General features: G+C 45.0%; 1 protein-coding gene and 1 pseudogene across 2 annotated transcripts; one reads left to right on the top strand and one right to left on the bottom strand.

The window, feature by feature from the left end:
- Window positions 1-26,194, top strand: LOC118006682 (proton-coupled amino acid transporter 2). Its single transcript, XM_034999436.1, has 11 exons — window positions 1-45; window positions 641-847; window positions 3,847-3,937; window positions 4,506-4,594; window positions 5,116-5,211; window positions 10,560-10,644; window positions 13,453-13,671; window positions 15,262-15,360; window positions 20,312-20,478; window positions 22,433-22,602; window positions 25,706-26,194. The coding sequence occupies exons 2-11, from the start codon at window positions 684-686 to the stop codon at window positions 25,975-25,977; spliced, it is 1,452 nt and encodes a 483-aa protein (XP_034855327.1). The 5' UTR covers window positions 1-45; window positions 641-683; the 3' UTR covers window positions 25,978-26,194.
- LOC118006681 lies at window positions 5,711-7,654 on the bottom strand (annotated as a pseudogene). The gene has a single exon (XR_004678156.1). The product of XR_004678156.1 is annotated as a DAZ-associated protein 2-like (transcript).
- Window positions 26,195-26,989: the final 795 nt, after the last annotated feature.

The raw sequence follows: 26,989 nt of genomic DNA, 5'->3' as shown, positions 1-26,989 counted from the left end.
CTGCTTTCTCCCTGGAGCCTCACGAAAGCTAAGAAGCAGCTAGAGGTGAGTGAGGGCTTGCTCCTTTCCCCCCCAACTTTTCCCAGGGAAGGGGATCTCCCGGAAGGATGCCTTATAACAGATGTCAGCCAGTGGGAAGTGGAGCCCCTGACCTGGGATGAATGAGGAGATGGGGTATGGAGGTATTCTCTTGGAGACAAAAATAGGGTATTAGTTAAAAAGCCTGCCGAGTTGGGCACTGGTCCCTACTCTATCACTTTCTAGCTGTGTGACCTTGGGCAGGTCCCTTGAGTCCAGAGTTTGATTTCCTCATTATTTAATTTATAGGATTAAATGAGAAAAAAAGGTAAAGCGCTCAGGAGAACGTCTGTCTCTTAGTGAAGTGCCTCCATACATGTTAGTTAAGAAAATGATGGGTATTGTAGTCACTGCTATTAGGTGAAGTGGATGACTCCCCTCTCAAACCCCTTCCTGCCTCTCCTGCTCCAGCTTCTCTTGCACAGAGCGTCTTCTCTGGCAGGAGGAGCATACTCTCCGAGGGAGGTAGGCGGGGCCTCATTCCAGCTCGGCCAGAGCGAGGCACAAGCTGCTGAGCTGGGGTTTGCACCTGACGGACACCTTCCTGCTTGCCTCCTTCCAGAGCAGGCCTCCTCAACACCCAGAGCCCTCTCTCGGAAGCAGTCATGCCTGTGACAAAGAGTGCTGGGGGCCCCCAGGGCACTGTTGACCTCAAACTGGACCTCAGGTCCCCTCCCAAAAGTGCCAAGAAGCTGCAAAACAAGGACTCCAGTTTCTGGGATGGACCCCCTTCCGAGTCACCAGGCTTAGAGAAGACCAAGGGCATAACGTGAGTGCTTTTTTCTGCCACCCCCATTTCTGCCTCCAAGCCTGCAAGCTTGCACTGACTAAAACCCTGGCGCGGCGTATCTGACCCCCATCCCATTATGAAGATGGGAAAACCAAGGTCAAAAAAAGTGCAGGCAGAGACTGAGTCAAGGTGAGAGCTTACAGGGGCAGGAGCAGAGACTCCAGAAAGCCCTAGGCTCTCATGGTCCCACACTCAACAGGTGCAGATGGGGACACTCAGGCCCACTTACCCCAGGCCACGCACTGGGTCATTGGCAGGATGGGCGCTGGAACCCAGTGCTGGCCCTAAGTCAGTTTTGTTGCTGGTCAGTCCTGATCATTGGCAGAATCCCTAACTTCTCCAAGGAGGTGAGATCTGAGCTTAAAACCTTGGCCTCACTGACAACCAGGCATTGACTCCTCTCTGCCTCCTTCCTCCAGTTACTCTGGCCTCGCCTTGGGCCTGAACTTCAACTGTGAGGACATCAAAAGCACAGCATGTGGAAGACTTTTCTCCCACCTCCCTGGGGTGTGTGTGGGGGTTGGGGAGGCTTGCAAACCATGGCCAGGAAGGGTCTGCAGAAGGAGTTTAGGTGGGGGAGCCACGCTACGGGCGGGGCTCAGCAGCCTCCGCCTGCACCGCTCGAGCAGAGAGGCCAGTTTACTTAGGACATGTGGGTGGGTGGCCTGCTGGAGCGTGCTGCTCCTTTAAGAAGAAAATGCGGACAGCACTGGTATGGTAGAGAGAACACCTGCACTCAACTAGTGATCTGCACCTTCCCTTCCCCCAGCCTCGGTGTCCCCCAGATGCAAAACAGGGGTAAACAGATGGCAATGCGAATTTAAAGAGGCTGCCTGTGGGCATTACATCTGTTGGGTGGGGATGTGCAGTTAGGAGGGAGATGTTACCACAAGGGCAGGCGAAATTCTGTTGGTCAGCGCCAGGATGGCCCCGACAGGGTTCGGTTGCCCCCAGGGACTAGTCCTGGGGGCTGTGAGTTGCTGACACTGAGAATGAACTCTCCAGGCCTTGGGGCCATCCACTGAGGAGCAGGGCTATTTCTCGATCAGAGGCCTGGGGGGAACCGAATAGCTCTCGTGTCCTAAACTGACAACGTGGTTTGGTGGCAATTTCAACTACTTAAGAATCAGACATAAAGCATGAGAGAACTAGAGGGGCCCTCCCGGTTTGGAGCAGAAGAGAAGTAAGTTGGGCAAGCATGGAACTCGGGTCAGCTCACCTGGGTCCAGATGCCCATTTAGCTGCTAACTGGCTCGAGCAAGTGCAGAACTCTCTACCCCAGTTTCTCCTCTGTGAAATGAGATTTCACTCCTCCCAGGATGGCTGCAAAGGTGATTTGTGCATAAAGCCCCCAAACACAGCACCCTTAAAAGCTGGCCACTGCGAATACCTTGAAGGTCCAAGGTCACCAGAGGAGTTGGGGCTAGAACACCGATGTCCTGCCTCCCAGCCCAGTGCTGTGCCCAGCTCACCACACTAAGTTTTTACGTTTGGCTGCATGGCCCAAAGTTAAATTCTGATTTCTTAAGTCCTTTGGTTAGAAATTTCTAAAGTGACCTGTTGACCCTTTCCTTGTTGCAAAACAAGCCCATTATTGGAGGGCCGTAGGGCACAAGTGCTTGCTCAGCGATGTTGACACCCACAGGGAGAGAGAAGGGCGCGCGATTCTCCGCCCACTTTCTCCCTCAATTGTTCTCTTTAACCCATAACAAATCAATGGGCCGATGGGCTGATCCTTCTGAAAGCTAGAGGATCTAGGGATTAACATAAAGATAAGGGTGGTTGGGGCAATTCTTTCAAAATATCATTCCTCCCAACATTTACAGAGGCTCAGCAAAGTAGACCTGTTGCCCAAGATGACACAGCTAGTTAAGTGGTGGCCTTGGGATTTAATCTCTGGTTCGTCCAACCTCAGAGACCAGGCTCCTTCCAGAATACCTCTGGTGCCCCTCACAGTCAGTGTCCTCACTGAAAGGCTCACCCAGGGAATTTCCAGTGTTTCAAAAGTTGTGGATGTGAACCCAACACTCACCTTGGTCGAACCTGGTCCAGGTACAAAGAGGTATAGTAATAAGTTGTTCTGTAATTCATCAACACAGAGGGTACCTGCCTGGAACTTATCCCTGAAGGTGCCCTCAGACCACCTTCCCATCTGTCTTAAAGAGGGGGTCTCAGTTTTTATTTTTGTTTTTTTGGAGGGTGGGAAGAGACCTGCCTTTCCCCAGCTTGAGGTCCTGGCCTGAGGGCCCAAAAAATTCCTCTGGAGCCCAATCCCCAAATGACCCTGTCTCAACAGATCCCATCTGGGGACCCAAGTCATCTGACCTATTTAATTCAGAAGTCACCATGAAGTGTCTAAAGTGTCTTTGCTGCTGGCCCTTTTCCCTTTTCTCTGAGTGTATCCTGTCTCACCTACTAGTTTTATGACCTTGGGCCATCCCCTTTCTGAGCTTCCATTTCCTTCGTTACAAAATGGGATTTTTCCTTTTATATATCTCTCTCGACCTATTACCAGGAGGTGGTCCAGTAGAAATGGGGTGAAGAACAGGGACTCTGAGGCATTTCTGGGTTCAAATCCCGACTCCCCAGTATATCTTTGGACAAGTTATTTAAAAAAAAAAATCTCTATGCCTCAGTTTCCTCATCAGCAAAATAAAGGCAATAACCTACTTCCTAATCTTGACGAGAGGATTAAATGAGGTAATACGGGTAAAGTACTTAGCATAGTATCTATTATATAGTAAATATTAGCATGGCATATATTGAGTGTTAGCTGCTAAAACCAGGACAGGCAAACTGAAATGGTTGGTCACCCTACAGGAGACCCAGAGGTGCCGATCAAGGTCACAGGGACTGAGAGATGGCCAGGAGCCCACCTATCCAGCTGAACTCAGGTGTTGGCATGCTGTGAGGGAATGCTGGTTGGACCTCCTCACCTTCACGCACCTACACCCTTATGTCTCTTTCCTCTCCTTTAGAGCGTTCCAGACCTTGGTTCACCTGGTGAAAGGCAACATGGGTACAGGGATCCTCGGGCTACCCCTGGCTGTGAAGAATGCGGGCATCCTGGTAAGAGGGGCTGCTGCAGGTGGGGCCAGCATGGCCGAGTTGTAGCAGGGAAGTAGGAGGAGAGCCTCTCAGAGTTTATAATGGCTTACAAGAAGCAGTCTTTCTAGGAGGCAGCTTGGTCCAGACTTGGAGTCTAGATATCTAGCCAGGGTTTGAGTTCCGGCTCTGCCACAGACATTGAGTGGCCCTGGCAGGTCATTTGTCCCTTCCCTGGGGCTCAGTTTTTCCTTTGGAGAATGCAGGGGTTGGATGATGATGAGTTTTCCTCTTGTGCCCTGTGAGGCACTAGTCCTCAGGGACACCTCAGAGGCCACTATGGGTCAGAATCCTGAGTCCCCCACTCCCACCACAGCACCCATTGTAATTGCTTTATGTACTTTGTTGGAGTACTACTTGAGACTATATTTGAAAGAATAGGTATTGCTGCCAAAAAGGACTTGCAAAGCAGTTTGCTAGAAAGCTCCTTGAGTGCCAAATGGTATCTGTGCTACCAAATCTGTCCTTGCATGTTCTTCATAAATCCATTCTCTTCTCTCTCCCCACTTCCCTTGGCTCCCCCTTCCCTCAGATGGGCCCGCTCAGTTTGCTGGCCATGGGCTTCATCGCTTGCCACTGTATGCACATCCTGGTCAGGTGTGCCCAGCGCTTCTGCCACAGGTGAGGAAAACAGCATCCTCGTGTCGATTGCTTTGGTACTTGGTTCTCAGGGATGTCCCAGAAACATCCTACATGAAACAAGAGCTTACTTCTTTCTTCCAACAAGGCTAAGAAAAAGAGAAAAAGCATTTGGGATAGGGACCTAAGATGAGGCTCTGCCATGTGACTCATTAGGTGATCTCAGTCAGGCCACTGTGATGATCTGCTTGGCTCCTCTGTAAATTGGGCATAAACAATCCATGCCTAACCCTGCCTCAGAGAATTGTGATGAGAACCCATTGGGATCATGGATACGAAAACTGCTGTGCCCATGTGAGGTGTGCTTTATTGCCCTGCTTATATAGGAACCACCCCACAGGAAATACTGCCAGGTGTCTAAGTCTGAACTAGAACTTGGGTCTCTGCCCCAGTGTTCTTTCTACTCCCCTGGGTCCTGCCTTGCTGTGTGTCTCCTGACTTTTTAGTACAGGATCTGAGGTTAAACCCTCTCTTGGTAACTCTGTGTGCACTTTCTCCTACAGGCTTAACAAGCCCTTCATGGATTATGGCGACACGGTGATGCACGGCCTGGAAGCCAGCCCCAGTGCCTGGCTCCAGACCCATGCCCACTGGGGAAGGTACCTTGTTCTTGCTCTGCTGGAAGTGGAGTGAGCTACTGGAGGTGGAAATGCGGCTTTCAGGGATGCCTTCTTCCCTGGAAAGCTGACTCGTGTGGCACAGAATGTTGGGCTTTCCACAGGGAAGGGGTTCACTGGCAACCTTCCTGACCCAGCCCCCCTCCTTGTATACCTCCAGTGACAGCATGCTCATTCCTTGTTTTGCAGCTTTAATATTATTGACTTATTTATGAAACTGTATTTATCCTGTTGTACTATGTACCAGGCCCTGGAAATACTGTGGGGAGCAAGGCAAACAGGCTTTGCTCTCACAGAGCCCATAATCCAGTGGGAAAGACAAGCATTACACAGTTTAGGAGATAGTCATTCATAACCACTAGGATGAGTGTGATGAAGGAAGGAAATACTAGTTGCTACTGAGCAGGTAAGGTGATGTGTGTGGGCTCATGTGGTCTTCCTAGGTTGGAACAGTTGAGATGAGCCCTGAAGGAAGGAATTCTTTTTTTTTTTTTTTGAGGTGTAATGCAACTTCATCACTTTATTCAAATCTTCAAAATAGTCTTTATTCTACATTTTTAGTATAAAAAATCCACAAGTTAAGTGCACCACAGTGTCGAGAGAGACATACAACGCTGAACTTCCATAACAGTCAATGGTACAGTCAAGCATCACATGGACAGAACACAAAATTTAGATGAACTGAAATTATAAAATAAGATAAAATCCAATTTCAGAAAACAAAAATCAAAATATTAAGGATCCCTGAAATATTCTTAACCCTAATGAGATTTCACTGGACTCAAGTCATTTTGTAGTGAGGGATTCATAACATGACCCCATTAACCCAGCTGAGGAATTCTCAAGAGCCATGAGGGCTTACATCAGGTACTCTGACAATCAACAGTAACCAATTTTTGGATGGGAAAACTTCCCCTAATTTGGCTCTGACGTCATCAGGCTTTTGAAATGCATCCTCCTCCTTGCCCCCACATTTTAAACAAACCTGTTTATAGTACAGTTTGCATTGATACCCTTTGTTCAAATAGAGCTCTGTTTTTCTGGCACCGAAGCAAATTGGGGTTTGGTTCATGGATAAAGAAACAACCTATGAGGAGGGTCCAAGAGGCACCCTCCACTTTTGCCTGAGGAGATGCAAAAGCAGAAGTAATGGGGCCTGTGCTTGGGGCACAGAGGGGGTTTCAGAGGATCCTTGTGAAAGATCAGTTAAAAGATGGCAAGTGGGACAAGTGCAAGGAGAGAAGGGAGTTAGTCTGACTGGCTTTCTGTCCTGCACCATTGATTCAATGGAGATTGGCGGGAAGGAACTGGAAGAGACTAGAGGTGAGGGTGGGACATGGGGCAAAGGATGGAAAGGAGGGAAAGGCAGACAACTAATGCATTTCATTTATAACAAGTAATAGAAATCAAAGACTTAAAGGAGATTAAAGACCAATCAGAATAATTTGGCAACTTTAATTCTTAGGAAGATCAAAGTTCCCTCCAAACCTAATTTGATGTTTTATTAACTAAGAGCAAAGACCAGTATGGTACAGTATTACTCCAGAGGAATTAAAGGAAGATCCTTAGGGCTGCTTTACCCACATTCATTTTATGAATGGATGCCTCCCCTACCTCAAAATGCTTTAAGGAGGTACTGCTACCATTACATGGTTCCTTATTAAGTTTGAAAAGTGCCTGAAAGTTTGGGCACCAGAAAGACACCCCAACAACATGTGTCTAAACTGCAACTTCAGGTTAATAGGACTAAAGCAGTTACATTGTGAGAAGTGCTGAAGGTATGTGATGTCTTTCCCGTCACAGAGGCGGCCTTGGTTCTTCACCAGATGGTGTAGCCACCATCTGAGCCACCCATGAAGAAGCTTCCCTTCCGCTGAGTTACGAGGACATTGGCTCCCTGCATGGCTGCAAGCTGAGCAGCATTGGGAGGGCATCCAGGGGGTGGAGGAGGAATGTTGCCAGCGGTAGCCCCAGCTCGAAATCTGGCACCTGCATCATACCCTCCTTCCACCAGCACTGCTGAACCAGGTGGATAGATGGCACCAACTGGATAATAAGCCATAGGGATTGTGGAACCTAAAGGTCCAACAGCCACAGATTAGGCCATGGGAAGGTACAGTGAGGCGCCAGGAAATGCAGCTGACATGGTGGGGACTGTGGCAGCCCCTGGGTGCACAAAGCTCGGACGGTAGAGCTCTGAGTAGGCAGGTGGAGCATCAGTATAGGGTGGAGCCTGAGGAAGATGCAAGGTCTGAGGGTACACTGGATTCCCAGGAGGCTGCACAGGGTAGGTTGGCTGCGTTGGATATTGACCTTTGCTGTTCATGGTGGCTGCTGGTCCGGTTCGGCTCGGCGTCGCGGACGGTTATTTTTTTCGTCCTCTTCCTGTTCGTAGTCACTTCCGTGTCCGGAAGGAATTCTTAAGAATAAGGAATTACCTAGGGGAAAGTGGGCAGCCTGGATGGCCTTCCAGGAAGATGGAAGAACAGAGCATGAAGGTCTGAAGCAAGATGGAATGCGTGACAGTTTCAAGGTACAGAACGACAGGGAGCTTGAGGGCATAGTCAAGGAGATGAGGCTGAAGAAGAATCCAGGGGTCCAAGCAAACTGTACACTTTAGACCCTCCTAAAGGTTTTTGTTTTTTTCTTTAAAACAACAAGGAAGCCACTGGAGGGTTTTAATCAGGCAAGTGATCATACTTGTATTGTTTAAAGATCTCTCTGGCTTCTGTTAGGAGAATACATGGTAAGTGAGCAATCGTAGATTAGGTCAGACCCAGGGAGGGGGCTATTGGCAACATCCAAGCAGATAGCAATGACACCTGGGACCAAGCTGGTAGCAGTGGGGATGGAGAAAAGTGAATTTGGTTATGCTTTGGATCCCAGGACTGTGGGAAAAAGAAAAGTCAAGGTTGACTCAGATTTCTGATGACTTTTAGTTTAGACAAGTTGGGTTTGAGGTTCAAGTGGAGATGTCAAGTGGGTAGTGATATGTATAGGTTTGAACCTATCTTCATGCAGGACATACAGAACTGACGTCATCAGCCATGAAGCCAGGGAGCAGAAGACGTCCCTTAGGGAGAGAGTTTATAGTAAGAAAAGTGTATTTTAGAAAAGGCACACACACACACAAGACCTTAAGGACACTTTGCTGAACTGACGTCCTCCTCCTGCAAACTGCTGCCTTTTGCTTTCCAGACTGACACAGAACAAGTCAACCCCCTCCATCCTCGGTACTTGGAACTAAATCTGCTCTTTTGTCTTTGTTTTCAGGCCTGTGCCCACTCCATCTGCCTACTCTTTTCTGAGTACCATCTAGGTCAAAGTCTCTCTTGAATCGTGATACTCTGAACCATTACAGCCCTGCTGTGTGCCCTCTCACGAAATGTAGTTTGCAGAGCATCATGGCTCTGGCACCTCCCTTGGCCCAAAGCCCATTCACATACTGAATCAATAAATTGAGCCTCTGAGCAGACGAAGAAGGCTTTGGGACGATAACCAGTATTTTCCCAGTGTGTGACCCAAGAGGAGGCTTTGCCTGTCCCTTACTCCTCAAATCCTTCTACCCATCGTTGGACATAGAAAGCAGCTTTTCCTGCTCTTTTTAGGGACCTTGCTCCACTAATCATCTCCTCTCCTATAACTTGAACTTCTTTTTGGATCTGTGGGCTCTTCTTCTCAACAATTAAATGCATTCATGTGTCTCCATCTTAAAAAATAGTAATATAAACTCATGAAGTTTCCTGGACCTCACACCGTCCTTTAGCCGCTATCCAATCTTCTGTTCAGCAGCTGCTTATTCGACAGATATCTATTGAATACCTGCAGTGTGTCAGGATGTGTCATGGCAATGGGTCTACAATGATGACCAGAATGGGCACCATCAAGACTGGAGCTCACACTTAGTTCTGTGAAAGAACAGCACACCCTCTGACTTTACTTCCATTCATCTGGTTCACACCTCTTCCGTGGGTCACCTGGCTTTTCTGTCCTTAGACTTCTGTTGAAGGTCTTTCCACCAATGTCCTAAAAGACCTCCTTATTGCACCTTCTTTGCCCTAGAGAACCTCTCAACAGTGTGGGTACAATGAACTATTCTCTTCTCCAGATGTTTTCTCCTCCCTTGGCTTCTATTAAACCCTTCCCCCGCCCCTAGTTTCCCACCTACCTCTCTGGCCAGTCCTTGGCTTTCATTGCAGGCTCCTTTGTTCCTGTCTTCCCTTTAAATGTTGGTGTTCTCTAGGGTTGGAACACCATCTTCTCTTCTTCTCCCTCTGCACACTCCCCAACACTGACCTGCCTTCCCAAGGCTTTATCCATTTCTGACAAATCAATGTTCCAGACCCTCGTACACAGTCGTCTCCTGAATGTCTCCTATAGGAGCCCTCAGCCTCAACAATTCAGATACTGAATGTGTCACTTCTTTACCTTCCCCTAAAACCTGTTCCTTCCTTCCAGTTCATTTCGTTGTCCTAGCCAAAGCCTGTAGGAACCTTTGATCATTGCCTTTCCCTTTCCCCCACATGTTAGTGGTGACCAAGTTCGGTTAAGTTCTAGCTCCCTAGTATCTCTTAAATTGCTTTCATTCTCTCCTCCTAATGACTTTTGTCCAGGCTGCTGGACACCTCTGTTGTTTTAAGAATCTGCTATGCGGCCTACCCATCCTGAGTCTTGCCCCCTCCAGTGGATTCCCCACAGCCAGAGAAATCTGCCTAATCCCTCTGCTGAAATGCTTTCCTCACTCCTCTCCATGTTCTCCTCCTCGTCTTTTTAAAAATTTCTTTCTTCCCCTTCCCAAGGGACTCCTCCTCAGGTATTGGTTTTTCTATGAAGGCTATCTGCTCTATAATTAGGATAAAATATCCTTTTCACTGTGGCTCTTAGTGCCATATTCTTTTTTGGTCACTAATCTATGAACCACTCGAGGAGGGGACCATGTGTTATTTGTATTTCCTCAGAGCCTAATACGGTGTCTGGCACATGGTAGAACAAATTTTCATGTTAATGATAGCTAATAAAAATGGTGTGCTTACTTCCCTACATCAATTAGTATCAATTATGAGAAATGCCACAGAGCCAGGTGTGGGGGGAGGTTCCCAACCATAAATAATTCCTCCACTTGCTGAGCTGGGAGTGTGAGGGTGGTTGAGAAACACTTTTTTTTTTTTTTAAAGAACTGTTGTTACCTCACTTCTTACTGCCCCATTGGTGATTGTGTTAGCAGAAGCAAGGGTGCTGGTACAGGGTCACCAACCCCTGGGGACAGAAATAGAAATGACAAACCAACTCTTCTTTTATAACATGTTTTCTTTCTCTCTCCTCTCTTCCAGGAATATCGTGAGCTTCTTCCTTATAGTCACCCAGCTGGGCTTCTGCTGTGTGTACATTGTGTTTCTGGCTGATAATTTAAAACAGGTAGAGTCGTCTAGAGAAGGTGGAAAGGGAAAGGACATGGAAAAGGAGGGTCCTCTGTGAGTTGTTCAGCAATTGTGGCTTCTTCTTTTGGGCTCCTAGTGTCCTCAACAGTACAATAAAGGAAGTTAAACTAGATGTTATGAAAGAATCCAGACTTCCCCAGTTTGCCTATCTGTTCTACAAGTGGTTACCTTTTCCAGTATCTTGGACCTTTTCGCAAAGCCGGTCTCTAAAACTGAGCTGGAAGAAACCTTGGATTTTTGTCAGTTGTCCTGCCTTGGAGTTTAATCATCCTTAACTCTCCTAAGACTGATATGGCTCTTTTTAGATGATACTTAATCTTTGGACCATCTTTATCTACCTTTAGCTGTTTAACCTCTGGTTTAACAGTGGTCTCCAGGAAGTTGTTTTGATCTAGCCCAGAAATTATCTTGTAGCAATTTAAGCAAAATATTGTAGGTAATGACAAAGGCCATCCTTAGTCAATCAGTGAGCTTAAAAAAGAAATTATTCTTTAGGGCTCTCTTTTTTTTTCCCCCGCTTATAGTAATAACCAGAAATTTAGAAATGTAAAGAAATTAGAAGGAAAAAAATAGCATGCATTCAGAGTTAGCTGCTATTCTATGTTAGGAACAGGGAGTATTATATATGCTTTCTCCCATTTAATTCTCTCTGTGGCCTTATCACTATAGGTACTGTGGTTATTCCTATTTTGCAGATGAGAAAACTGAAGCTATAAACTCTATAATGTATAGAAGATCACAGAGCCAAGGTTAAAAATCCAGGCCTTTTCAACATCAGAGCTCAAGTTCTTGAACACTATGCTATATTACTTTTCAAAATGAAACAAAATTGGGGCACCTGGGTGGCCCAGATGGGTAAACATCTGACTCTTGATCTCAGCTCATGTCTTGATCTCAGGGTCGTGAGTCAAACCCCACATTGGGCTCCATGCTGGGCATGGAGCCTACTTAAAAAGTTAAGAAGAAAGGAAGGAAGGAAGGAAGAAAGAAAAAATGATTATTAATTCAACCACTCGTGGTTATTATTTTAAGTTGGTATTAACTGGTTAGCATTTTGTAATGTCCTTACATTTTTTTTTTGTCCTTACATTTTTTAATGTAATTTTTACCAGCTTCATAATATTTAATCATACAGATTGGCCAGGACATAGTCTTCTCTTGTTGGATATTTTATTTGTTTCCTTTTGTTTTTCTACTATAATCCGTGGAGGTCTTTGTACACCCCTTTATTTTTTTGGCATATATTCCTTAAAGTAAAATTACTGGGTCAAAGAGTTTGATTGTGGGGTGCCTGGGTGGCTTAGTCGTTAAGCGTCTGCCTTCAGCTCAGGTCATGATCCCAGGGTTCTGGGATTGAGCCCCGGGTCGGGCTCCATGCTAGGCAGGAAGCCTGCTTCTCCTTCTCCCACTTCCCCTGCTTGTGTTCCTGCTCTTTCTATCTCTCTTTGTCAAATAAATAAATATAATCTTTAAAAACAAACAAACAACAACAAAAACAAAGTGTTTGATTGTTTGAAGGCTCTTAAACATGGCCGGATTGCCACTTGGAAATCAATCAGCTATCAACAGAACATTATCATCTGTCTAGAGATAAGGCAAGCATTCTCTCTAAGAGTTTGCAGGCTAAGTAGGATGTGTTCTAAAACAAACAGGTTAGCTCTCAATATATTTTGGTGCTGGGTCAGGACACCACTAACAACTCTCTGAAGGCAGGGCCGCTTCATGGTGAACTTAAGGGGCAAAAATGTGCGGGGGCAGGAAAGATCATTGCAGCAAGAGAAAGCTCCCTTGCAGAGATGCATCTGAGCTGGGTGTTGAAGGACAGGTTCGAGAAGAAGGGGTGGCAGCCAAGAAGGGAGGAGTGAACACTGGAGGCAGGAATGTACAGGCCTGGCTCCGGAGAGGCAATAAAATTGGTTGTAGAAGGTGTGGACTTTGGGAGAGGAAGAGCCTTCAAGGTTGAATGGGGCCCATGATGGAGGGCCATGAATGCCTGCTAATGTTTCAAATACTTTTCCTATTGAAAGGAATCAGAAGGTGAGGAATCAGAAAAAAAATAAGACTTAATGGTTCATTTAAGTAATCTTGGTATGTTAAGTGAAAAGGAGATTTCAAAATAAGAGTATATGCTGCGATTGCAATCTTGTAAAAAAAAAAAAAGATGAGTATAATACATGTAATTTGTGATATGGTATAGAAAATGCATAGATGAATATATTCCAGGACATCACCCTGGCTACCAATGCGTACTGAGATCATCATTGTTTTTACATCTTCTTCTTGCCTCATATTCTAGTCTCTAATTGTTCTGCAGTGGATTGTTCCGCAATGTTCCGCAATACTGCTTGCACAGTAAGACTACCCATTAAGTCAGGCTGATTCTGAACAAGGGTAGTACCATCCCTCTCCTCCCCCTCCCCCCTGACTTTGCCAGGGGGTGTTTGTACTGTGTGCAGGGGGGTGTTTCTTGTTTGTCACAGTGATTGGGGGATGCAAATAGCTCTTATTGGGTGGGGTCCAGGGATGCTAAATGTCCTGCAGTGAATGGTCCAGTCCTCATAAGGAATAATTCTCTCACTCAAATGACAGTGTGAGTCTGATTGAGAAACAGTAAGTGATGAGTTTTTTGGTTATAAGCAAAAGAAACTCTGACTAACTCATTGTGAGGCCCTGGCGTGTGAGACATGCTTTTTGTGAGGGAGTTTATGGGCCAGGCACTAAGCAAATCCTGTGGCCAGTAGATGTATTGAATCTTCCCCTCTTGCTTTTCCTGTTCCTTCCTCAGGTAGTGGAAGCAGTTAATGGGACCACCAACAACTGCCATTACAACGAGACAGTGTTTCTCACGCCCACCATGGACTCGCGACTCTACATGCTCTCCTTCCTGCCCTTCCTGGTGCTGCTGGTCCTCATCCGGAACCTCCGGGTCTTGACCATCTTCTCTTTGTTGGCCAACATCAGTATGCTGGTTAGCTTGATCATCATCACCCAGTACATCGTCCAGGTTAGTGCACACGACGCACCCGACTCCTCCAGTGAGCAAAGCCTCACTGTCAATACTAGACTGATACCTACCTAGGGCCAGCCCTGAGGGTAGGTGTGTACCTCACACTTCAGCCTCGTGCCGTTGTACCATTATTTCCACAAAGATGTCTCTGTGCCATCTCATTCTTCTGCATAGGTCCTCTTTTATGTTGCTGCTCCAGTCCTTGTCAAATTCTGGCCTTTGAAAAAAATGTTGCTTTGCAAGGAAAACATCTTGATGGGTGAACCACAGACCATTCCTGTAATGGTTGTATAGCAGCGAAGGGCAAATGAAAAGCAGGATCTCCTACAAAGCTGAAACTTACCAATTCCCTATAGTCTTACATCCTCTAGGCTGCAATTCCAGGTGTCCAAAATTACCCATAGGAACTCAAGAGAAAAAAATAATAATACTTAGTCACAAAGGCATAGTCTCAGAAGACCACAAGCAAATATATCACAGTGCAAATTACAACGCCTTCAAGGTTGAGTTGTGGATATTGATTTTCCCTCAATATCCTACTTTTCTATCCTTTCTAATGTTTATTTACTGGACAAGACTACATAGAAATTTAAACCCAGAAGGCCCTTGACATATCTCTCATATCATTCAGATATTTTTATATTTCAGAAGTCACATGAAAAGTTACTGTGTCCATGGAATTTAGTAAAAATTACATATTAGTCAAGTATTTTAGGATAACTACAAATAGGTCTTATCTTCCTTAAGGCAACATCGATAAATTCTACAAAATTGAATTTCCTAATAAGATAGCTACCTTTGATTCATTTTTGGACCATTCTTGAAGTTGCGCAATTAGAGAAATGGCTCTGTAATTATTGTCACATTCAGGTCACAGGGTACATAAGATATTTTTTCCACATACTTTCTTTCCCTTCAGTTTATAGCTCATTGAAGAAAGGGGGACTTTCATATCTAACGAATTACTCTGGGCTCCCAAGAATATCACTAACTACAGTCAACAGCAATTTCTGTCACCCATAATCACTGGTACATTCCAATTGTCCGTGGGCACTTCAGGCAGGTACCAACCTGTGATGCATGAGATTTTCTTTTGGAGGATTCTGGTAAACCGTATTCCCCCCATGAGGTATTCAGTACTTGGACAATACCTCAATGTTTCTGTCCTCTGGCTCTTCGGTGTTGTATGTGTTAAAATCAACTTTGATGCCTACTTCCTTTTGAAGTTTTCCGAATTTCTTGACATTCCTTTTTTTTTTTTTTAATTTAGGTCTACTCTCAGAATACTCCCCTTTTATTTTTATTTTATTTATTTATTTATTTTAAAGATTTTATTTATTTATTTGACAGAGAGAGACTTAGCGAGAGCAGGAACACAAGCAGGGGGAGTGGGAGAGGGAGAAGCAGGCTCCCCGCAGAGCAGGGAGCCTGATGTGGGACTTGATCCCAGGACCCTGGGATCATGACCTGAGCCGAAGGCAGACGCTTAAGGACTGAGCCACTCAGCCGCCCCAGAATACTCCCCTTTTAAATGAACTGAAACGTGCTCTGAGAATTAAGGTCTTACTACATTTCTCTCTCCTGTAGGAAATTCCAGACCCCAGCCGGTTGCCACTGATAGCAAGTTGGAAGACCTACCCTCTTTTCTTTGGAACAGCCATCTTTTCATTTGAAAGCATTGGTGTGGTAAGGTTTGCATTGGGGTGATCTTTCCCCCGTGCTGTGGGTGGCCTTTTGAACAGGATCCAGGAACTCTAGGTTTCTGGGTTTCTGTGTGCACACAGGGGAGAGTAACCTCTTGTCCCAATACATCTATTAAACATTTATCTTCATACCAACATGTGTTTCCTAATCTTTTAAAATCAAGACAAGTGGAGGCATACAATTTACAGGATTTAATGAAACAAACAAAAGGAGTTTTAAGCTGGGAAGTACTATATATTTACAATGGATTATTACATAGTTTGTGTTTCCACACTTGAGGAAGGATAGTGCTGTGTATGTGATGTTATTTTACTTTAAATTTGCATACAGTACAATTCACTTCGGTGGGAGGAGTGTATACATTTCTGTAAGTTTTGGAAATGCATAGAATCATAGATAGGCCACAATCAGGATACAGAACAGCTCCCTCACCACCAAAAACTCCCTTGTGCTGTCCCATTGTAGTCAGCTCCTCACCTCCCACTAACCCCTGGCAACCACCTTCTGTTCTCTGTCTCTATTGTTCTGTCTTTTCCAGAATGTCATATACCTGGGATCATGCAGTATGTAACCTGTTGAGACTGCATGTAAGATCACCTATGTTGTTGCATGCATCATAACTCCTTGCTTTCCATTGCTGAACACCTGCTGAACAGGCAGCACCAGGATTTTTTTATCAGTTCACCTGCTGAAGAACAGGTTGTTTCTAGTTTTCGACAATTATGAATAATGCTGCTATAAGCAAGCATTTGTGTACAGGATTTTATGTGAACATAATGTTTTCATTTCTCTAGGAGTAGATTTGCTAGTCACATATTAATGTATGTTGTTTAACTTTATAACAAACTGCTACACAGGTTTTCATAATGGCTGTACCATTTTGCTTTCCCACTGGAATGGATGAACATTCCAGTTGCTCTCATCGTCGCTAGTTCTTGTATGTCCTGTCGGCATTTTTTTATTCTGCCATTCTAATAGGTTCATAGTAGTGTTTGATTGTGATTTAATTTGCATTTTATTAATGACCAGTGATTTTGAGCATCATTTTGTGGGCTTGTCATCTGTATATCCTCTTTGGTGAAGTATCTGTTCCAATCTTTTGCAAACTTTTAAAAAAACTGAGCTGTTGAGTTTTAAGAATTCTTTATATATTACAAATACAAGTCCTTTATTAGATATATAATTCCAAATATTTTCTGTAGTCTGTAGCTTATCTTTTCATTCTCTTAACAGTGCCTTTCACAGAGCAAAAGTTTTAAATTTGATGAAGTCCAGTATATCAAAATTTTCATTTTATAAACACTTTTAGTGTTTTATCTAAAAACACTTTGCCTAACCCAAGTTCACAAAGATTTCCTCCTGTATTCTTCTAAATATTTTATAGTTTTCATTGTACATTTAGATCTATGATCCATTCTGAGTTAATTTTTGATAAAAGTGTTTGTATGTTGGGGTTCTTTTTTTAATAGGATACCCAATTGTTCCAGCATCATCTGTTGAAAAGACTGCCCATTTTCCATTGAATTGCCTTTGCATCTTTGTAAAAAACGTAACATTATTGTCTTTCAATCCATGAACATGGAATGTCTTTCCATTTATTTGGGTCTTCTTTCATTTCTTTAAACAATGCTTTGATGCTTCACATCATTCCCACACATTCACAACTTAGGGCAGAGCCCAGCACTTCACTTACAGATTTAGGGGATCACTTTCTCCAGCATCCTCCTATCCATGTTTTCTTGCACAGTCACCAGCTTCCAGGGGCTTCTTTTTCTGATTCTCTGGCTAGAAAGCCAGAGTTATAGCCTCCCTATAGTGCTATGCACTTCCTGTGACTGAGTCTGACTGGGGTTAAGCACTGAGAGAAAAGAGAGAAGGAAAAACTAAAATAAAAATGAATGAATGAATGAATGAATGAATGAACGAACGAACTAACAGCGATTCCTTCCAGGGCCTGCTTCATAGACATGCAACTTATGCAGTTACATAGGGACCTGTCTTTGGAAGGATCCTATTCATGGTTTAATGCTCTGCTTTCATCATCTTGAAATTCTTGATTTTTTAACAAGAAGCATGCAAATGAAAATTCTTTTTGCATAGGACCCTATAAATCATGTAGCAGAGCTGATTTATCCCCACATTCTTTGGACTCCCAAACCCCGTTTCCTAGTTCTTTTGCTCAAAGAGAAAAATTTGTGTCAGATTTTTAGGTGCCTGCGTGACCACCACAGTCACTGATAACACCAGGATGCTGCTTTGTGACTTGCCTTGGAAGTGTGGTCTTGAGAGAGTAAAAAAGGGGCCCCCTCCATACTGTCTGTCCCACAGAGGCCTCTGCTTTATGTCTTCTGGCCAGAAAGAGGGTTTCTCTTGGACTTTTTTCTGTCTCCATCTACTGCATAGGATTCTAGGATTTGAGGTCCTCTTGAGTCTAAATTGGGAGATACAGGAAGAAAAAAAATCAAGAAACCCAGTACCATAATGGTCATTTTTACTGGTTTTGATCAATCCATGTGCTATTTTGTACTTTTCAGAGTCCATGGATAGTTGTTTTATGTATTCTGTCCAGGGCTTTTAGTTTTAATCAGTAAGAGAGCTATGGTGGAATGTGCCTACACCATCTTAATGGAAGTAGAAGCACTTTATATTTAGAATTCTGGATACTCATGGCAAAAAGCAGAGTGCGATGGTTGAACAAATGATTCTGGAAGCAGAATATGCTGGAATCTTACTTTGGCCATGGATTACTCTCTGCACTCTAATTCCCCACTAAATGATGGTAGTGATTGTTCAGTAAGTATTGAACACCTACTATGTGCTAATGATGGTTAGTATCAGAGTTCACATTAGCTCTAGAAACTTCTAGCCCAGTCTCTGAACTTTCCGAAGAGCCTAAGCCCTGAAGGGGAAAGGGACTTGAGCCAGGTCACCAGCTGGGAACACCTGCAGTTGTGGCTAAAGCCTGGTGCTACTTCCAGAGACCTTAGCACTTTATGTAAATTTATCAATTTATCAATTTGATTGATTGTGGGAAAGAGAGAAGAAGAAAGCCAGCTACCGAGTAAAAAAGGTAATTTTTAGCCTGGAGAATTTATGCAGCGAAAATGTATTGCAGGGTGTGAAAGCTCAGGTTGGATCATTCACTCTCCACATAATCCCCCCAGACATTTTCCTGAGCACCAGCTGCTACTAGGAACCTGCCTTTAATCTGGAAGAAAGTGGAAAGGCACAGTGATGACCTTGACATGGCATTCCCCTCAAGCATTTCCATTGCATGGGGTTGAGATGCATATAGGACAAAAAAGGAGTTAACAGTACAAGGGAGTAGACGCCCAGGTCCTACTGAGTAATAAATATATCCAATGCTGGAGAGTGGGGAGAAGCAAGTACTTGAACTTTGGAAGACAGCCCCAGTCTGCAGCCTCACTCTGCAACTTTCAAGTGTTGTAACTTGGGGCAAGTTACTCCATCTTCAGAGTCTTGTTTTCCTCATCTGTAAAATAAGAAATATACAAGCACCATCTTCATAGAGATGTAGTCTTCACAGTATTAAAAAATAAAAACAGTTGACATTTACTAAGCCTTTACTGTATGCCATTATGGTGCTCATATAAATCTCAAAAAACCTGCAATAGGTGAGTTTTCAGATAAACTGAGGCACAGATCAGCCTAATGATGCATGCAAAGTGTGCTTTAGTCCATGGCCTGATCAAAGAGAAGGAGAAGGTGGAGGGGGGGCTCTCAGCTGATAGAAGCCTAAGAAGGGATTTATGGGATGAGAGGCCAGAAGGTTGGTTCCAAAAACAGAAGTGACCTTCGGATGCCCAGCAGGCTCCAGGTAGTCTGTCTCAACTTGGATTCTCTCAGAGCCAGGTATACATCTGGGGAAGAAGGATCCAGAGAACATGGTGTGTAGGGAAATGTCCTGCTGGGGAACCAGGAACCTCCAGTCCCAGCTCTGCCACAGTCTGCTGTGTAAACCTGAGTCGCAGCCTTCCCATCTGAACAGAGAGCAGCGAATGCACTAGAATTGGAAGTCTCAAACTCAAATGCCTTTAGAAGGCAATGTGAGTGAAGAAACCAGGTATATGTCCGTGTGAGGGGGAGAGGTGGGACTGGTGAATGGAACAAGAATAGTGTGCCCAAAGGCATTCGCCTTCAATTGTCTAAAAGGCAATGCTGGCCAAACAAAATGCATCTGCTGGCCAGATCAGGCTGCCCCAGGGGCTGAGTTCCTTGATCTGCACAACCTGAAGAAGGGCCCTTCCAGCTCTGATGATCCAGGGCTCATCTTGTGACTCTAGACCTTCCTTCCTTTCTTCCCTTTTTTCTCATTTATTGTGGTAAAATATACCTAACATAAAATTTATCATCTTAACCATTTTTAAGCATACAGTTCAGTGACGTTAAGTACATTCACATTATTGTGCAACCATCACCACCATCTATCTTTTGGTCTTGCAAAACTGGAACTCTGTACCCATTGAACAATAACTGTTCATTTGCCCCTCCGTGAGTCCCTGGAAACCACCATCCTACTTTTTGACTCTTTGAATTTGACAACTTCAGGTACTTCATGTAAATGGGATCATGCAGTATGTATCATTTTGTGACTGGCTTATTTCACTCAGCGCAATGACCTCAAGATTTATCCATGTTATGGCATGGGTCAGAATTTCCTTCCTTTTTTAAGGCTGAGTAATATCTATTGTATATATATCATCTTTGTTTATCCATTTATCCATCAGTGGACATTTGGGTTGCTTCCACCTTTTGGCTATTGTAAATGATGCTGCTATGAACATAGTTGTACAAATATCTATTCAAGTCCCTACTTCCAGTTTTTTTGTGATATACTCAGAAGTGGCATGCCTTTCTTTTGTTCATGTTCCTCTTTCTCCTTCTGTCTTTTTACACTATGATCCTTCTGTAGGTTCTGCCCCTGGAAAACAAGATGAAGGATGCCCGCCGCTTCCCAGCCATCCTGTCTCTGGGAATGTCCATCATCACTGCCTTGTACATCGGCATCGGGTCTCTGGGCTACCTGCGGTTTGGAAATGACATCAAGGCCAGCATAACCCTTAACCTACCCAACTGCTGGTAACTTCACAGGCCCCCAGGTGGTGGGCACTCAGGGCCGGGTGGGAATGTGTGGGTGACTGCCTCCCTTCCATAGATGGCAAACTAAGGTCTAGAGAGCCTCCACAGTGACAGGCAGAGCTGTAATTAGAACCCTGGGCTCCTGAAGGAGGAGGAGCTCCTCCTTCAATAGCCTGCCATGTTGAATGAAGCCTTGATAGCTTAGGATGAAGAAGGACATGATTTAGGAAGAGAGAGAAGTGACAGTTCTTGGTCACCTAAGGAGAGAAGGGAGGGGCCCTCAGGGAGAACAAGAGGCAGAGAGAGGAGTTGGTGGGTGGCAACAGTCATCTCTGATTACATTTCCTGAGGCCTGTGCTACAAGTCTTGCTTGCCACAGACAAGGGTGCACATCCTCCAAGTTAGAGTAGCTAGGATAAAAAAGTAGTAAAACAAGAACCAATTTGGGAAGACCACTGTAAAAACTCTATGTTCAAGTGCACCTAATTCATGCAACAGTTAGCTGATCCAGATTTCAACAGTACCATATTTAAATAGACACATGAACCCATATTGCGTTGTGCAGCGCTCTCCCACACGGAGGCATGTCATTAATTATAGGATGCCTGTCTTTTTAAGGGTCACTTGGAGGCTTAATTTGCCTAAGTGGGGCTCCTTTCCCAAGGTGGTAAATGTCATTCATCAAGCATTTACTGCATGCCAATTATGTGCAGTTATCAGTCTAGACATACACGGGCATGGAGGGTACTGATGGAGTAGGCTGTGATCTTGAACTTCACTACCTTCCCCAGCTCATGATCCAGTGACAATGGGGGAGGAATAGTGTATATACACAAATGGAACAGAACAAGGAGCCCTCCAGAGTAGCAAAGAGGCTCTGGGGACTTTTGAGGAAAGAAATCCATCCGAATGAGAATCTTTGTGTGCAACAAGACAACTCTGTCCAGACAAGGACAACTCTGCCATTCATGGGCACAAGTCCTCGCTGCACCACCTCCTAGCTGGTGGTCATGGACAATTTACCTAACCTCTCTGACACTCAGTGTCTTCATCTATAAAGTGGAGTTACCATGGGGATTAAGTTGGACATGCAGTATACCTCAAAAGATGGGGCAGATGGAAATGGACTAAAGTGGTGTTTCAGACAGCAGGACTAGTGTGAGCAAGAAACTCAGAAATGTGCAAGTTAATCTTTCTAAGGAATGGCTCCCCAGCCCCCATATACATACAGGTTTACTAAACGTGTGAGATGCAGCTACCACATTAGTGGAATCAAGGAAAAAGTCCTATCTCCATAGGTCAAAAAAGGCTTTGGTAAAACTCCACACCCCCCATCACACCCTGTCTCTGCACCTCGTCCAACGCCTGCAAGTAACCCTGCCTCTCCTTTTGCCTCCCAACCCCCACGCAACCCTGTTTGTAGACTGCTTCCTTCCCCAAGGATTCAGGACTCTGCAGTTCTCTCAACCTACTAGAAGCATGTGCTGGGGGCCTGTTATGTGCCATGAGCTCTGGGGGGAATCCAGAGAATTGCTAAGGACTGACATTAGATCATAAGGGACTAACATGTTTTAGACTCAGGTTTTTTGGTCTTCACTACTTACCACTGTGTCTCCTTAGGCAAAGCAGCTGGCCTAAGCCTCTAGTTCCTCAAATCTAAAATTTACCTTCAAGTGGTACTGGTTTGTGAAGGGGTTACGTGTAGCCACGCTCAAGATTCTTTTTCTTTAGAGATGACCCCCGGTTGCCATTTGGATCCGTGATCCCTCACTCTGTTTTCACCACGTGCTCTGCTGTGACTCCCTCTTGGCTTTGGGAAGTCCCCTGCCCATCATTTTCAGACAAGGAGACTGGAGCCCAAGGGGCGATTCCACCATCAGAGGTTAATATTTCCAGGAGGCCAGGTGCCTGAGCGTGGTGGCCTTAGGGAGCATTGCTGTGGTTTGTCCTGCAGGCTGTACCAGTCAGTCAAGCTGCTGTATGTCGTTGGGATCCTGTGCACCTACGCCCTGCAGTTTTATGTCCCTGCAGAAATCATCATCCCCTTTGCCACCTCGCAGGTATCAAAGCGCTGGGCACTGCCTCTGGACTTGTCTATCCGCCTCGCCATGGTCTGCCTGACATGTGAGTACAAGGCTGAGCGAAATGTTGCTCTTTTCCTGAGGCTGTCAGGAATCCGCCAGATGGTGAAGGATAGTCCTGATAACCAGCATTGACTGAGCTCCATTTGTGTCTCAAAGACTGCACTAAAGCTTTACGAGTGTAACTCATGTAAGCCTCGGGGACAAACTAATTCTTCTATGTACCTAATTAGTCGGATTCACAGGTGTCCAGCCTGAGGGAGTGACACAGCTGGTTGAACAATAATCATAATGATAATACCTGATATTTATTAAATACCTACTGTGTACCAGCCACTGTGTTCTTTTAGGCCGTATTTCATAGTATTTCATTCAGCCCTGCAGGAACTCTTAGGAGGTAGGACTATGATAAACTTTCCTTTTCAAATGAGAAAACTGAAGCAGAGAGCGATAAGTAACTGGTCAGGAAGTGCCAGAGCTTGGATTTGAATCCACATCATCTAAGTCCAGAGTCAGCACCCTTCACCTCCGAGACAGAGGTCAGTGGCCAGTGAGTCTAATCTAACAGCAGAGGTGTGTTTTTGAGCCTCAGAGTGTTGTATAAACTTGTGCCAACATTTAAAACGTCCAAGATCTCACATACAAATCCAGATTTCTAACGTTTTCAATTAAAATGCTTTGGCAAGCCTAGGATCACATTCCCCACTGGCAGCAGTGAGCTGGACTTGCCCCCTAGGCTTCAGCTGGCCCCGCTCACCCCCTCACAGTCCTCCTTATGCCCCAGGCCCCATAATCCAGGGCACCCCATTTGTGCAAGTGTTTTAGCAGGGGTGAAGGAGAAGATAGAGATTTCCTGCACAGAGTGTCGTGTTCCCCAGCTGTCCCTAGCTCCTTTTAATTGTGATTCTAGGACTTCCTCAGGGAGATTCTTTTTTTTTTAAGATTTTATTTGACAGAGAGCACAAGCAGGGGGAGCAGCAGAAAGAGGGAGAGGGAGAAGCAGGCTCCCCACTGAGCAGGGAGCCCAATGTGGGGCTCGATCCCAGGCCCCCGGGATCAGGACCTGAGCCAAGGGCAGCCGCCTAACCAACTGAACCACCCAGGTGCCCCCCTCAGGGAGATTCTTGCTTCTTGCTGCACTAGACCAACCCATGCAGTTCAATGGACACCAGTTTTCTTTCTTTGAAATGATTTGTTCCCAGTTTAGCCCAGGAAGCAGGGACACTGCCATTCGGAATCTTAAGAGACTCCAGAGAGATCAAGGCATTTGTCCTAAATGTGAAGATAATAATCCCTGAAGCCTACAGCTTCTGCATGCACTGCCCCAATCCAGACAAATGCGGAAATAAATTGAAATAACAAACTTTTCTGAGTTATATTATATTATAGTGCTTTATATTAACTCAGTTATCTTGGGGCATATAAATGAGTTTAAAACTTGAACACCATTTGCAGTGTGAACCATAACACCTAAAAGGATAGATAGCATTTATCCCCATTTTGCAGAGGAGGAAACAAGCTGTGGAGGAGATAGGGACCTAACCCAAGGCCACACAAGGGGAAGCCAGAATCCTGCCTCCCAGACCTGTTTTGGTTTGTTTTTGTTTTTTTTTTTTAAGATTTTATTTATTTGCGAGAGAGACAATGAGAGACAGAGAGCATGAGAGGGAGGAGGGTCAGAGGGAGAAGCAGACTCCCCGCTGAGCAGGGAGCCCGATGCGGGACTCGATCCCAGGACTCCAGGATCATGACCTGAGCCGAAGGCAGTCGCCCAACCAACTGAGCCACCCAGGCGCCCGACCTGTTTTGGTTTTGATATACCACACTCCTCCTCCACAGGAGACCTGGGAGAGGCTTCTGGGCCTTCTTGGTGAGTCTTCCAACAAGTCAAATAAAAAATGTGGAAGGCCAGGCCTATAAAGCATCCTAGTAAAAAATAGATAATTTCAAAATCTTTACCTTCTAGTGTTTGTTGTTTTCTAACATGTATGTAAAACCTGGAGAAGACATTCTTTTAATGAGACCCTGCGATCTTGTTCCAACTGAAGACCCCTTTCTCCTATAAATAATTTCACATTCTAATCATTTGCAAGTAAGAGGTGCATGTAGTCATGTTCATTATTAAAATGTTAGCTCTATAAAGGCTTTTTTTTTTTTAGTTTTTGTATCTTCCGTACATTGATGTGTCCCAAACAGATGGGACAGTTCCCAGCACCGTTATTTAATGTTATTTATTAAGTTAGAGCTTAATCGTTGTCTTTTTAAAAAGATTATTTATTTGAGGGGCGGGGGAGATCAGAGGGAGAGGGACAAGCCGACTGCTGTTGAACAGGGAGGCCAATGTGGGGCTGGATCCCACAACCCCAAGACACAACCTGAGCTGAAACCAAGAGTTGGACACCAACCGACTGAGCCCGCCAAGCACCCCTTAATCATTGTTGAATAATGTGGGGATTTGAAGTGCGCCTCAGTGGCATAAAAATTATTTTAAGCTAAAAACATCTGAACAAACAGCAGCTACAGGGAGGGGAAAAATAAATCCTTATCTGAACTTCCTTTGCTGAATTAAGCAGGACCTTCTGACAAAGTACAGCCTCCATAAATCCCCTCTCTGGAAGGTTTTCTGCCAGAAAGGAGACTAACCATCATCACAGACTAATTCCCTATATAAACTCTCTGAACTCATAACTTCCACTTGTTCTTACATATGCTCTTTTTGCCCCCTCCTTTCCCCTTATGAAATGGGCATGTGAACCCCTATCTTTGGCTGTTCTGGGAGCCAGCTCCTCTGAAGGCTCCCTAGCCCTAAGCAAACTGTCTTTTGTCGTGTTAATTTTGTCTACTGTCAGTAAATCCCCAGCCCCTCCTTGCCCCCCCCATCATTGAACCTATAGTAGGCAGAGGGAAGATTTCTCTTCCCAACAATATGAATGCTTATTTTGGAAAAATGATTAGGAGACACACCAGATTTTTAATTCATAGCCACTAGTGACGTGATCGGAGTATTATAGGACTTTCAGTGTTTTCCTTATGTAACTAAAATCGAGAAACAACTGGTTTATGTTTTAAGAAAAGGATTCTAAAACCAAGCTTGGGAAGCTTGACTAAGTCCTGAAGATCCATATATCCCGTATCCTCTCCCACAGGTACCTTGGCCATCCTTATCCCCCGCCTGGACCTGGTCCTCTCCCTGGTGGGCTCCATGAGCAGCAGTGCCCTGGCCCTCATCATCCCGCCCCTCCTGGAGATCACCACCTACTACTCAGAGGGCATGAGCCCCCTCACCATCGCCAAGGACGCCCTGATCAGCATCCTGGGCTTCGTGGGCTTTGTGGTGGGGACCTACCAGGCCCTGGACGAGCTGATCCTCTCGGGACAACCCCTCACCTTTTCCAACTCCACCGTTTTTATTCAGTGAGAATGGCACTGCACCTTATCCACCAGCACCTGACTTTCGCTGGTATGGATATCTTGTGTATGCTTTATCTTTATTTTGCCTCTTTATCTTTTTTCTGGGCCAAGTCATGGTGAAGCAAGCAAGGACTCACCAGCTACAGGGTCTAGATGGTAATTTACAGATTTGTTTTTAATTACTTTTCTTTCCATCTCTAGCTTTCCCTTAAGTTGAGAGTCTCCCATGGAAGGCTCTTGATTCATCCAACTTCTTGGCAATTGACAAGGCGGATTTTGTACCTTGAGTGGTGCTATGCAAGAAGAGGCCACCGGGGGGAAACCAAGTGACAGCAACGGGCAGAAGGAGGTGCAGCTGGCTAATGCTGACCCTGAGCTGGTAGACAAAGGGTTTCAAAGAGCATAGACTAGGGGACATAACCTATAATCCAACAAGGAATACACAACTCCTATGACAAAATAGTTACGGCAAAGAGGTCCAATGTGAGCTGCAACACTCAGAAAGGAGCCATCATATTTAAGTCAAGGGCAATAAACTTTCTAAATCACTGGATAAAGTTTTAGCCCAGTTCGGAGATGCCAGCAGCAGATAGGAGGTGTGGATGTAGATGTGTCAGTGGCAGGGGGGAGGGGAGTGGACAATACCATTACAGTATCTGACATTTACCTCTTAATTCTTGCAACAAGCATTCTACCTACTGTGTGTCAAGCATAGTTAAAGGTCCTTAGAGTAAGTTGCAAAAATGGCCACAAATTCCTCTTGACGATGTGACTGTGTAGCTCCTCTCAACAAGAGGTGAAATCTATGTCTCTACCCCTTGAATCTGGTCTTGCCTTCATGACTTATTTGGACCAATGGGACTTTAGTAAATGTGATGCAAGCAGAGGTTTGGTGATAGCTTGTGCATCAGGACTTTCATTTCTCGCTATGCTGTGGAGCCATGACCATCAGGTGAAGAAGCCTGAGCTAGCCTACTGGAGGATGAGAGGCCATGTGGAGCAGAAGCGAATCGTCCCAG

The sequence above is a fragment of the Mirounga leonina genome, unplaced genomic scaffold (assembly GCF_011800145.1).
Source record: "Mirounga leonina isolate KUSES-001 unplaced genomic scaffold, KU_Mleo_1.0 Mir_98, whole genome shotgun sequence".
Classification (NCBI taxonomy): domain Eukaryota; kingdom Metazoa; phylum Chordata; class Mammalia; order Carnivora; family Phocidae; genus Mirounga; species Mirounga leonina.
This window is presented reverse-complemented; position numbering and strand designations above follow the sequence as displayed.

Coding starts and splice junctions, on each gene's coding strand:
- LOC118006682 (XM_034999436.1), top strand. CDS start 684: ATGCCTGTGACAAAGAGTGCTGGGGGCCCCCAGGGCACTGTTGACCTC. Junction 10,645..13,452: donor TGGCTGATAATTTAAAACAG/GTAGAGTCGTCT, acceptor TTCCTTCCTCAG/GTAGTGGAAGCAGTTAATGG. Junction 13,672..15,261: donor TCACCCAGTACATCGTCCAG/GTTAGTGCACAC, acceptor TCTCTCCTGTAG/GAAATTCCAGACCCCAGCCG.